This window comes from Zingiber officinale, chromosome 7A (genome assembly GCF_018446385.1).
Source record: "Zingiber officinale cultivar Zhangliang chromosome 7A, Zo_v1.1, whole genome shotgun sequence".
Lineage (NCBI taxonomy): Eukaryota > Viridiplantae > Streptophyta > Magnoliopsida > Zingiberales > Zingiberaceae > Zingiber > Zingiber officinale.
Genome location: NC_055998.1, coordinates 110,548,317 through 110,562,481, shown reverse-complemented (window position 1 = coordinate 110,562,481; position 14,165 = coordinate 110,548,317). Strand labels below are relative to the sequence as shown.

Below are 14,165 nucleotides of genomic sequence, written 5' to 3'. Positions count from 1 at the left end.
CCCAAATTTTTCATCCTAATGAAAGAAAATCTCTACAGTGTATCGTAATTAGGAATTGAACCATGCCTAGGTGCTTGAGAACTACTAGATTGTCTCTGCCGTTGCACCATAAAGCTTGCTCTCCTTTGTTGTTTGGTCAATAGGTGGTTTGTCCTCTTAGAGCTTGCTATCGATATTACTTAATAGAACTGTGAGCAAAAGTGGTAGGATGATTAGAGGAGTGAATAATATTTAACTTGTAAATATGTTATTACTCTTATTAATGGTTAGAAAGGTCAATTACAAACTGATTTCTCGAAGTATTTGATCATTTTTTATATAGGTATTTAGCTTTTCGAACTAATCCTTCAGTGTATAATCAAGGAATTTAAGATTTAAATCTTAATTGTGACGATCTGTAGAAAATTTCTCTCTAATGAGAAGTGGGTCTAAGAATGTTGACCATCTAGATGAATTTTCATGAGTACTTTCTGATTTAACCTAATGGTTAATAAAAAATTCTCATTGAGCCGAACGATGACCCATAGGATTTGACCACTCTTGATTTACCGAACTTTTTCAACTATCAATTATCATGTCATTATTCACCTAATATTGGACTTCTTCAAGTGTTACACCTCTATAAATAAATAAATAATTGATAAACTCAATTAGTCATATTGACTAGCTCTAGAGTGATTGGTCCAACTTCACAAAATTTTCCATAGATCATTAGGGTAAATCGGGAAGCACGCACAGTGGAGAGCACAAAAGCCCAATATCCGTTGATTGCACGCTCCATTTAGAGAAAAAATTTCTACAAATATATCATAGCTAAGGATCCAATCACGATGTCTGAGTAATAACTTGAATGTTCTACCATAAGACTGTAATCCTGGGGACAATTATTGCACCTTTAGGCTTTAGTAAATTGTAACTTGTCAAGTATCATACACTTAGATGGTTGGCAAACTTCATTAATTAACAAATATAATATTAGTGTAACTTAAATCTTTGACCGATACATTAAAACAATTTGATAGAACTTGACCTATGATTGCATTAACATATTCTTCATTTCGTATGAGAAATAGCGCCAATATAAATGGGTTTGCAATACTGCGTCCCCATGCAATATTTGATGATTGTTAATTTAGTGTTGAATAAACCTCGATGGTTAGGGAATTGATACTTCGTTTGGGTATATTATATCAGTTATTGTTATCGACTCTCATATATTTAATATTATATATATTCCATGTAAACGAGACGTCTCCCTTCTTTTTTTTCTACAATAAATTACTGTTATAATTTAACAAGAGAGATAGTACAAAGGAATTGGAATTGAAAGGCTTATTTCCCATGAAACCCCGTTAGGATCCAGGTGCAACAACCACAACGATACCGATACCGATCAAAAGGTCGCAAAGGTAGGAACCTACTGGACTTGGTATATTTTATTTAATTAGCCAAATGGACGGATGATTTTCTAGAAAAAAAAAATTTAGAGGCAGCATGTTGGTGGAGTTTGATGACCTTTTTCTCTATTTCTTGGGGTTTCAAAGATTATCATTAGCGTGTGATTACGGAGTTTTCGGAGACAGTGCCACAAGGCAAGAAAAGGATATGCAAATCTTGTATGAATAGATTAAAAGATTTCAAGCGAGGAACTATAAGTTATCACGATCCAATGGGTTAACTTCGTCATTCATATTAGTCAGACATATATATATATATATATATATATATATATTACATGAGAAGGTAATCATGAGAGGCAGAGCAAGCTAGGAATAGGAATACGATACAAGCAAAGGCATGCAGGCGCAAAAGCTTCAGTTGGTGACCAACCGCTCACCAACTGAATGGTCAGATTGAGGAGTTAATCTACATGCACATGTCAGCATACTCCTAAACCTCACCCAACCAACTGTTGTTGCTCCCCATAAAACTCTGAGGCATCAACCATAATAACTCCACCCACGGCACCTTAATTCTAGCTATCAACTTCCTTCCAATAATATTCTCTTCTTCTCCTTGCCATTCCCATGCAGCACTCTTTCCTCCTCCTCCTCCTCCTCTGGCTCTCCTTCTCATCGTCTCTCTCTCCTCGACCCATCCCCGAAGATGATGACCAGCACCGGCAGGCGCTCTTCCGTGCCACCCAATATAATTCCAATTACACGTGGCGCTCCTTCCACCGCCTCCTTGATCTCGAGCGAGGGAGCCGTGTCGACGGACTCGTCGGCCTCAAGCAGTACTTCGTCCGGTTCGGTTATCTGATCTCGACCAACTCGGCCGACTCCGTTCTTTCCGATGCATTTGACGCCCGGCTCGAGACGGCAGTTCTGCGGTACCAAGCCAGCCTCGGCCTCCCAGTCACCGGCAAGCTCGATGCCACCACCCTGTCGGAGGTCATGGCCCCTCGCTGCGGCGTCCCCGATTTGAATCCTAACCGGTCGAGGGCGGCCGAGACGGTCCAGCGGTTCACCTACTTCACGGGCAAGCCGCGGTGGGCCGGGCGGAAACCGTTAACTCTGACCTACGCTATCTCACCGGAGCACACCATCAAGTACGTGGCTACCGCGGACGTGGCGGCCACGATCCGGCGTGCATTCGACAACTGGGCGCGGGTGATCCCCGTGCGGTTCGAGGAGGCGACCAACTACGAGTCGGCAGACGTGAAGCTGGGGTTCTATGGAGGGGACCACGGCGACGGAGAACCGTTCGACGGGGTGCTGGGCATCCTGGGGCACGCGTTCTCGCCGGAAAGCGGGAGGTTGCACCTGGACGCGGCGGAGCAGTGGGCGGTGGACCTAGGGAAGGAGTCGTCAGAGGTGGCAGTGGACTTGGAGTCGGTGGCGACGCATGAAATAGGGCACGTTCTGGGTCTGGGCCACTCCGCGGTGAAGGAGGCGGTGATGTATCCGAGCCTGAGCCCGCGGACGAAGAAGGTGGAGTTGAAGGTGGACGACATCGAAGGGGTGCAGGCGCTCTACGGCTCCAACCCAAACTTCAGATTGAACCAAACCGTTCAATCCGAGACGTCATCGGCTATTGCATTACGTGATGCGATTAAGGTTTGGAGATCAATTAGTACTCTCGGAATTCTGCTGATAAAAATAACTATGATGAATGTATTAGCGTAGATACAACATCATATAGCAGCCTTAGGGCAGGGGGAGGGATCCCCACAGGGGAGACCAGAATTGACGGCTAGCAACTAGCACGCTTCCATAATTTTAGTTGTTTTGTTTTATTTTGAATTGAAGACGGCGACTAATTGTATAAAGGAATGATTATACTCATATTATAATAATAAAGGTGCGATTATACTCATATTGTTAGAATACTAATAAAGGTGCGATTGACATTCGATTGGAAAAATAACTTCTGTTTTTTTTTCAAGACTAAGTGGCATATCACGATTAGAAAAATAAGGTTATGATTCTACGTAATTATTTTAAACTAAAATCAAACGAATATTTATATAGAATATCCTGATTAGAAAACTAAGATTCTTTTTGTTTGAAAAAAAATAATATGTTGTCGGAAATTTTGAAGAGTTAGCTGAATTTTAAAATGACATAGAATTTAAATTCAACTTATAATAGAGATAACCTGAGCGGATGATCTCAGGCTGTCAGTAGGGGTTAATTTCTGTTACGTACAGAAGAGCAAATTTAGTCACCGAGCGGGCAGATCAGCTGAGCTGCAAGTCTGCTTTGCAGAGCGACTTGAGCAGGTCTGCAGAGCGGTCTTGACAGAGCGGTCTTGACAGAGCAGGTCTTGACAGAACAGTCTTGACAGAGCAGGTCTTGACAGAGCAGTCTTGACAGAGCAGGTCTTGACAGAGCAGTCTTGATAGAGCAGTCTTGACAGACCAGGTCTTGACAGAGCAGTCTTGCCAGACCAGGCCTTGACCGAGCAGGTCTTGACTGAGCAGTCTTGACAGACCTGATCTTGATGGAGCAGGTCTTGACAGAGCAGTCTTGACAGAGCAGGTGAAAGGCAGGTCGGGCGAGCAGACATGCCGACCGGGCAGACGAAGAGACCAACCGAGAAAACTGACCGAGGCCTGCGAGAGTCGTAGTTTCCTTGAAACAGATTCGCCCCCACCTCCGGTTGTGCTTCAAGGCTTACTCGGGTCATCTATTTCCCAGGATACAATGGTTTGACCGTGATCCCCACCAAGCACAGGTGGTCACGGCGAACTGAGTGACACCCGATCGCTATCACGGGCACTCTACCGAACAGGAGTAGTACGACAGAGGAGGGGAATGAGGTGGATATCTTTTGCTTGTTTCGATGCGTGTGTGTTCTCTGCCTGTGATCACAACCTCCTTATATAGGAGCTCAGATCAACGGCAGCGTTAATGGTCGATTAATGACCATTACTAGCCAAGTAGTGAAACATCTATTGTTTCACTCATTATTACTCGAACGTTTTGATTCTGCATTAATCTCCAACTTAATGCATCCGTTACAGTAGCAACAGGTTTACGTGGCAAAACGTTGGTTGTTCCACTTGGGTAAATTTTGCCCCGACTGGTCCAGCATTCAGTGCGCACAGGTCATGCCCGCACACGAGTCAACATGGTTCAGTGCAATCCGGGCCCTAGATTTGCACCCCCCTATGCACCCACGCGTGAGAGAGAGCTTCTCCTCTGCATTTGTTCACATCCTCAATGCATGTGAATCAATATAAACCAACCATTATGCCATGAAACTGTTGGTGCAACATCCCTCAAGTCAAGGTTGACCTGGTTGACCAAGCTTGAGTCTTGGTTTGGGTTTCGATGTTTGACAATGCAAGGTTAATTGAAGAAGAGTCAAGTAGGTCAAGGATGACCGGATACTTGACTGGGAAGTCCTAACTGGGATGTTAGGCAGAAGGAAAGACCTAGTGAGTGAAGCTAGGCAGGAGGAAAATTCTGGTGAGTGAAGCCAGGTGAAAGACCTAGTGAGTGAATCCAGGTGAAAGACCTAGTGAGTGAAGCTAGGCAATTGGGAAGTCCTAGTGAGTGAAGCTAGGCAGGAGGAAAATCCTGGTGAGTGAATCCAGGTGAAAGACCTAGTGAGTGAAGCTAGGCAATTGGGAAAGTCCTGGTGAGTGAAGCCAGGCAAGAGAAATCCAGGTGGGTCAAGGTTGACCAGACATCTGGTGAGAGTCCAAGTAGGTCAAAGGGGTTGACCGGATACTTGGCACGAGGAAGAAAAGTCCAAGTAGGTCTTAGGGAGTGACCGGATACTTGGCAAGAAGAGAAAAGTCCAAGTAGGTCTTAGGGAGTGACCGGATACTTGGCAAGAAGAGAAAAGTCCAAGTGGGTCAAAGGGATTGACCAGACACTTGGTGAGAGAGTCCTAGCTAGTCAAGGGTGACCGGATGCTAGGTCTTATGTACCAATAAGTCATGGTTGACTAGATGTTGGTTTAGGGGGCTTTGGACTTGGTTTTGGGCAAAAACCAAGATCTGGATTGATCATCCGATTGATCCAGTAGGTTTGGATCGATCCGTGGATCGATCCAGCAAATCTGGATCGATCAGTGGATCGATCCAGAAGATCTGGATCGATCGGCCGATCGATCCGGTGAGTCCTCGGAAACCCTCTGGATCGATCGGTGGATCGATCCAGAGGTCCCAATCGATCAGTGGATCGATTGGGACGCTGCTGCTTCGCGCGATAAGCACTAGATCGATCCGTGGATCGATCCAGGCATTTTTCCAGAGCATAGAGGCGCTCTGGATCGATCCGTGGATCGATCCAAAGCCTCCCCGATCGATTGGGAGCATTCCAATCGATCGGGATTCGACCGTTAGCGTCGATTTAAGCCGCAGGCGTTCATTTCCTTCGGCATCTCTTCACCGATTCATTTCAGATCTTCACCAGCTTCTCCACAGCTCTTCTCAAGCTCGAGATCGCCAGTTCTTGAAGGCTCTTGGAGGTTCTTCCAAGTCAAGAGGCGGATCAAAGCAAGAAGAAGAAACTAGGATTAAGGTTTTTGCTCTCATTGTAAGCTTGTATTTCATTACCTTTCCCTTTCTTCTTGTATTGAGTCTTGTAGGGCTTCTCCGCCCTTGGTAGTTACCATAAAGGAGAGTTTTATTAGTGGAGGGTGTGTGTGTAGGTGTGGATCCTTGGACTAGTCACCTCTTGTGAGGTAGATACCAAGTAAACCAACATTGTTAGCGTTGTGTGGTTTGTTTCTTGTATTTCCGCTGCACATCTTTGAAGAAACAAGCAACGACGAGCACCTAGCGAGCGTAACGACGAGCACCTAGCGAGCGACGAGCTATTCCCCCCCCCCCCCCCCTCTAGCTACTTTTCGGTCCCAACAGAAACTCCCAATGTAGGACTAAAGTCTCATTCACAATGGAGTCTCTTTCCTCTTCCATCTCTTCTCCATTCACTTATATTCAACAATCCCCCACATGAATAGAGATAGGGTTTGTGATAGCATTCAGCAGTTGAGTCAAGTATAGGATATGTATGTTTTATCCTTTGAATCTTCTCTTGTGAAGATCTGGTTGCTTACTGGCTGATAGTAGACATGATGCCCTTGAACTATACTGTCGTCTGTGTAAGCACTGACAAATCTCACCCAAGACTCTCCCTGATACAACTCAGTTCTCATGAGTGTATTCGTTCTTGGCCATAAACACGCCTGGTTCTGTGAGAACCTCTAAGAATTGTGCCTCCAATTCTCTTCGGAGCGGCCCCACTTCTTTTTCACATAGGTGATCTCTCAAGAGTTGTCATCTACTCTTCTTGATCATTAAAAGTCCATCGGCTTACCCTGGTCTAGTCACTGTTTCATTGGATTATTCCCCACGGTGTGTCTAGTCAGTTCAGATTAGTTGTCCCTTTGAACCTAGTTCTTGGGATCTCCCGTCAGCATAGGTTGGGTGTCCTCTACACTTATCGCTGACAACGACATCAAGCTCATTCCTCGTGAGAAGCTTGCAATTAACTCTCGATTTAATCCTTTGGTTAGCGAATCCGCTAGGTTATCCTTTGACTTCACATAGTCAACAGTGATAACTCCCGTTGAGAGTAGTTGTCTAATGGTATTATGTCTACGACATATATGTCTAGACTTACCATTATACAGATGGCTTTGTACCCGACCGATTGCTGATTAACTATCGCAATGTATGCAAATTGCCGGCACAGATTTCGGCCATCGTGGAATATCTTCTAAGAATTGTCGTAGTCATTCAGCCTCTTCTCCACATTTGTCAAAAACTACAAACTCAGATTTCATCGTGGATCTGGTTATTACGGTTTGCTTAGAAGATTTTCAGGAAATGACTGCACCTGCTAGAGTGAAGACATATCCATTCATAGACTTAGAGTCTTTTATATCAGATATCCAACTTACATCGCTGTATCCTTTGATCACAGCAGGATATCTTGTATAGTGCAGTCCATATTCATGAGTATACCTCAAGTACCTCAATACTCTTATTATCCCTCTCCATATCTCAACACCGAGATTACTCGTGTATCTACTCAGTTTGCTTACTGCGTAGGCCAAATTTGGTCGTGTACAACTCATCAAGTACATCAGACTTCCAATCACTCGAGAGTACTCTATCTGAGAGATACCTTCACCTTGATTTTTTGATAGATGTTGACTCGTATCTATCAATGTTCGTGCCAACGCAGTATCACCCTTGGTGAATTTTTCAATAATTTTATCCACGTAACGAGACTGATTAAGAAAAATTCCTTCTGTTGTTCTAAGAATTTTGATTCCTAGAATCACATCAGCTAGGCTCATGTCTTTATATCAAATCTTGAGCTCAGTATACCTTTTGTGGATTGTATTATCTTATCATTACTTCCAATGATAAGTATGTCGTCTACATAGAGGCACAAGATGACATAGTCACTCTTTGTGGCTTTCATGTAGACAAATTTATCACATTCATTGATTTTGAATCCACATTCCTTCATGGCATTATCAAATTTTTCATGTCACTGCTTTGGTGCTTGTTTCAAGCCATATAATGACTTCACCAATCTACAAACCTTATTTTCCTGTCCTAATACAGAAAACCCCTCAGGTTGCTCCATGTAGATCTCCTCTTCTAAATCCCCATTTAGAAAGGCAGTCTTTATATCCATTTGATGTATTTCGAGATTCCATAGCGTGGCGATAGCCAACAGTACTCTAATGGAAGTTATTCTCGACACCGGAGAATACGTGTCAGAGTAATAGGGGCCTTCTCATTGTCGGTATCCTTTGATTACCAGTCTGGCCTTATACTTATCAATCGTGTCATCTGACTTCATTTTCTTCTTAAAAATCCACTTGCAACCTAGTGGTTTACTTCCCGGAGGAAGATCCACAGGTTCCCAAGTGTGATTTTGCAAGATAGATTCTATCTCAGATGCAATTGTCCCTCTCTAGTGAGGTCCATCAGAAGAGCCTACAACTTCTGAGTAAATTCGGGGCTCACTCTCCAACACGAAAGTAATAAAATCCGATCCATAGGATTTTTCTACCCGAACTCTTTTGCTCTGTCTAGGCTCAACCTCCATAGGTTCCTCATCATCATCATCTTCTTCTTCTTGGCCTCGTGTTTCATTTGCTCGTTTTGAGGAGCTAGCATCCTCTCGGGTCTTATACGGAAACAAACGCTCAAAGAACGAGGCATTTCTCAATTCGATTATCGAGTTCTTGTGTATCTCCGGTATGTGTGACTCATACACACAAAATCTATACGCAGTGCTATTTTGTGTATCCAATAAATATGCAATCAACAGTCTTTGGTCCTATCTTAATCCTTTTCAGATCAGGCACCAACACTTTGGCAAGACACCTCCACATTCATAAATATTTGTAGGACGGTTGTCTTCCATTCCATAACTCATAAGAACTCTTATCTATTTTCTTCCGGGGCACCTTATTTAAAAGGTAATTCGCTGTTAACACAGCTCCCCCCCCCCCCCACATGAACTATGGAAATCCAGATCTCAATAGAAGAGCATTCATTATCTCCTTTAGAGTTCACTCAACAACTCCATTTTACTGAGAAGTAAAAGGAGTTGTTGTTTCGTATCTGATCCCATGTTCAGCACACAACTCAGCAAACAGTGATACATATTCACCGCCTCGATCACTTCGAACCACCTTAATTTTCCTATTAAGTTGGTTTTCAACCTCAGTCTTATAGAGAAAAAATTTCTCTATAGCTTCATCCTTACTTTTGAGAAGATACACATAACAGTATTTTGTGTTATTATTTGTTGGATCGCGGCGGCCGGCTAGAAGGGGGGTTGGATAGCCTGCAAAAATAAAAACACAAAACCCTTCTCGACTTTTCTTAAACTAAGACTTGCATAAAATAAATAAGCAGAAATTAAAAGACGAGGCTCACAAAGATTTGACTTGGTTACAACCGGGGAGGTTGTTAATCCAAGGAAAATATCACACTAGTACTCCTTCAGGCGAAGAAACCTTTCACAGCAATAACGCATAAAGAAATAGAAGCTAAACTACAACTGGAAGCGCACAAGTGTTGGAATACACAATTTCTGATATGATCAAAAACTTCTAGACAAAGGCTATATTTATAGCCTTGGTCGGCATGCCCCGAAGGGGTTCCGGGTACCTTGAGGGGGATAAAACTTTATCCCCAATGAAACGGATCACGCTTGACGCGATCCGGTCAAAAATCAACCTCCGGGCGCCCGGAATGGTTCTGAGCACCCGGTCCGGGCCTTCTGCTTCAGTGTTGCTCGCCTCGGTCCGGGTCTTTTGCTCCAGCTCTGCTTGCTTAGGTGATCTCTACCATTCGGAATAGGGCTCACCCGAACCCAACTTTTGATCTTCTCGAGCAGGCTTCCGCTCCGGCTTCTCGTCCCTCAGAATCGTCGCGTGCTTCCTTCTCGTCCGCCAGCGTACTCATCCGCAGTCTTCATCCCTCAGTCGCACCCCATGCCGATCTTCTCGCTAGCTGCTTCTCTTGCTCCCCGAGCAGTCTTCCGCTCCGACTTCTCGTCCCTCGGAACCACCGCATGCTTCCTTCTTGTCCGCCGGTGTACTCTTCCGCAGCGCTTTGTCCCTCAGACGCACCGCATGTCATCCTTCTCGCTAGCTGCATCTTCCGCTCGACTACCTATGCTCCTAAGCTCCTAAGCTGCTGCACACTTAGACACAAGGTTAAAAACACACAGGACCTAACTTAACTTGTTGATCACACCAAAACAATCTTGGGGTTCCAACATCATCTACAAAAGTAATGAAGTTGACACAAGTCAACTCGATGACTTGATCTCACAAGTCATAGATATAAATGTTGGTTGCTACTTGGAAAACCTAGAGGTTCCACTGTACAAAAATTTTGTACAAAGGTCTGAACCTTTTCCTAGCTACCATGTGTTCTTTTAAATTAAATTTTGGATCGCCTGCGGAACTTAACACGTTTGATCCAAAACTTAATCTATTTGTTCTTTTAGGTTTTGACTTAGATCTCCTGCGGAACTTAACACGTTCGACCCAAGTCCCCTTAAGTTATTAATTCCATTAAATATTAATTTCCATAATTGGTTCCCAGTACTGACGTGGCGAGGCACATGGCCTTCTTGGATATGGGAGTAACCACCACCGACTAGACAAAACCTTTATAGAAAGCTAATATTTAATTTCCTAAAATAACTTTAGGTTAACCGAAAGGAACAATCAAATCACAAGGAAAAGAAAAAATAAAAAAACACAACATCGAAAAACATATTCGAAATTCTAGAATCGTAAGCCTCATGTATTTGGTATTATTTCCAAAAATAACTAGTATGATGTGGAAAGAAAAAATTACTAGTTATTACTGTTAGAAAAACCTCTTGATCTTCTACCGTATTCCTCTTCTGACCTCGGACGTTGTGTGGGCAACGATCTTCCGTGTAACGACCCACCTTTCTACACTACTACTACTCTCTAAAAGTGACCGTTACTTGACTACTAACTCTACTTAACATGTACGCTACTTAACTTCGAGAAATCCCTACCGAAAAATTTCGGCAGAGTCACCCCAGTACCGGTGACCCCAAACTGGGATACAAACACTATATACACAGCCACAGGCGGCTGGAACATATTTTTCACAACCACGCAGAAATAATAACACGACACTAAAAAGAAACTATTCTAGCAATAGGAAACTATATAGCTCCAACAATAGGAAATAACTCAACTAACAATGCGGAATAGACTCAATTAATCAACATAAACAAAGGAAACAACTAATACAATCTCTATCAACTTAATAACTGAAAGAAAACTCAAAAGGAGTCTTGACAGTTTCCTTAGCAAACTCATGATCTCTCCATAGTCCTGGCATCACACACCGTCACAGCATCTCCTTGTCGCCTTCCTTTCATACTTTAGCTTTTCCTTTATCTGCAGTAGGAGGAAATGCAGTCTATAAGCATAAAGCTTAGTGAGCGCTATCTACTCACAAAAACTCGATATGCATGTATATGAATAAAAACATGCTAAAATTGAATGCTAACATGTAAAGCTACTCATGCTCATAAATAGCAAAGGAACTAACTGAAAAGCTAACATGTAAAGCTAATCATGCTCATAAATAGCAAAGAAATCTAACTAACTGAAATACTAAACATGTATAGCTAATCATGCTCATAAATAGCAAAGAAATCATGCTAACTGAAATACTAAACATGTATAGCTAATCATAGAACTATCATGTATATCAATAGGAAACTGAACTGATACATTAGCTGATCTAATTAATGCTAAACTGAGTCTAACTTGTATTCACATAACTAATTTGTGAAGTTTTGAAATCTATTTACATAATAGATCAAAATAATAATCATGCTGCTGATGGGCCCGGCAACTGTACTTGCTGTGCGCGCATCCCTAACTAAACCCGGGATTGCAAGTTCCGAGTCTAGTAGGGTTTACTAGGTTATCTAAACCTAGGGACGACTGTGGGAGTCCAACCTAATGGATATCTAATCCAGTACAGTGCCATTGCTGAAAATAAAATACTGATTTCATAGCTAATTCTCTTATCTTGCTTTTACTAGGTTATCTGAACCTAGAACTAGGTTATCTGAACCTAGAGGCGACTGTGGGAGCCCACCCATTGGACAGTAGTCCCATATAAGCTGAAGCAAGACTAAATAAGTTATTTTAAATGCTTCTACTGCATTTACTGAGCTATTAAAATGCCTACTGTAGCATTATATTGAGCTAAGCATTTTATCAAGCACTTGGGGTGCACTAGAACACACTCTACGTACTGAAAATCGGTATACAAAGCTTAACATAAATCTGCATGTAAAGCTTAATAAAAATCTGCATACTGAGTTTATCAAAATCTGCATACTTTACTTATAAAAATCTGCATTCAAGCTTAATAGAAATCTGCATTCATGACTAGTAAAAATCTGCACACTAGTACTTAATGAAATCTATACATATTCAACAAAATATCATGCTTACTGAATAACAAAGAGGCTAAATCTGCAATGCCATTAAACAGGACTGATCATGTTTGTTAAATAGCAAAGAAAACTAATACCACGTACTTAGATTAAAGGCTGTTCGTGCCCTCTAACTAGCACAAAAAGGTCTAAACAGAAAATGCTAAAACATAGGGCTGTTCGTGCCCATTAATGGCACAAAACTATTAAAAACTTTGCTGGAATTCTATAAAAGAAACTAACTTTGCTTTACTTACAACAACCCATAAATCTCTAAAGGTCTACTAGACACAAACCATTTTACTGCATAATTCATTAAAGACCCCCATTCTTATACATGGCAACAAAAAGGTTTAAAACTACATGGTAACAGGAAAGAAGAAGAAACTGTACAGGCTGACTAAAAGTACTACAACTATGAGCTAAATGAGAATTAACAAATTCTGAAATAGAGAGCTCTGTAAATTTAGTATGAGCTAAACTTGACATGGAACAAATTCTAAAAGGATAAGTACTGCTCAATGTACAATTTGTTCATGCACGTCTAAACTTGTTCACAGTAAATTTCTGCACACCTATATCTGTGCACTAAATTCCAACCTTCACTAAAAATCGATCACACCCCAACAGTCATCACACGAAGATAAATACACAACCGGAAACAACTACTGTCTTAACAATCGATCCTCTTTAGGTATGCTACGACAGGACACTAAGGAGCAATCAGACCTTCTTAAGCTTGCTACTACAGAACTTTGAATTCAGTCCAGAAACTAGCACACATGGTAGAGAACTAGATTAAAGTCCAACACCTATAGCATAAATCCGTAATCACAACTATTAGGAAAGTTTAAAGCCGAAACATGCAAACATGAAAGGAAGCTATACTGTCATTCACCATATGGTTCACGAATCAACTTTTGGAAGAGACAACTAAGAGCTTGTACACATGAAAGGGAAACTAGATTAAAATCTCTGTACAATACTATTAAGCTATTCCAAACTAAACCCCTTCTATCCCCTTTATGTGATCCACGGCAGCAAGCACAACCAACCAGCTGTACAATATGACCCGAAAACAGAGAAGACAAGGAAACTCATGCAAGCTTGGGGATCAAGAAGAGGAACAAGGAATAAGCCTCGGAACAACTCCTACTGCAAGTGAGAAGCAACTCACCGGGATTTGCTTGGACTTACAACCGAAGGAGAGGAAGAAGATCTAGGGCTCGGAGGCTTGAAATACTCGGCTTCTTCTTGTGCTCGCGCCTCTTCTTGACGAGAGGAGCTCGGTGGTGTGATGACCTCTCGGAGAAGAGTGCTCGCCGGCCACCGCAATGCCCTAGCTTTGCTCGCTGCGGTTTCCCCCGTGGAGAGATGCGCCGTCGCGTGAGAAGAGGAGAAGAGAAGATTTTTGTCACGGGGAAAGACCTAAGTTCTCTTCTTATAACTTTAATATTCTGTTAACTAACTATTGCTTAAATACAACTTGATTCGTATTATTAACAAACCCGCGGCTGGTCTGTTGGTGGGCTACGTTCTGCTTAAAGCCCAACTCGAGGGATCGAATCCCAGCTGCAACCATTTTATTTCCTATTATTTTACTGTTCCTAACTATTACTTAAATATATATCGCTCCATATATGAGTAACAAAACGAGCGTAGCTCAGCTGGTTGGGCTGGTTTTGCTTGGGTCAGTCCGACCCGAGGTCGTGGGTTCGAATCTCA

General features: G+C 42.4%; 1 protein-coding gene across 1 annotated transcript; it reads left to right on the top strand.

Moving 5' to 3' along the window:
- Positions 1-1,876: 1,876 nt before the first annotated feature.
- On the top strand, positions 1,877-3,318 carry LOC122000373 (metalloendoproteinase 1-MMP-like). The gene has a single exon (XM_042554785.1). It carries the CDS (start codon positions 2,028-2,030, stop codon positions 3,126-3,128), a length of 1,101 nt encoding a protein of 366 aa, XP_042410719.1. The 5' UTR covers positions 1,877-2,027; the 3' UTR covers positions 3,129-3,318.
- The last annotated feature ends 10,847 nt before the right edge of the window (positions 3,319-14,165 follow it).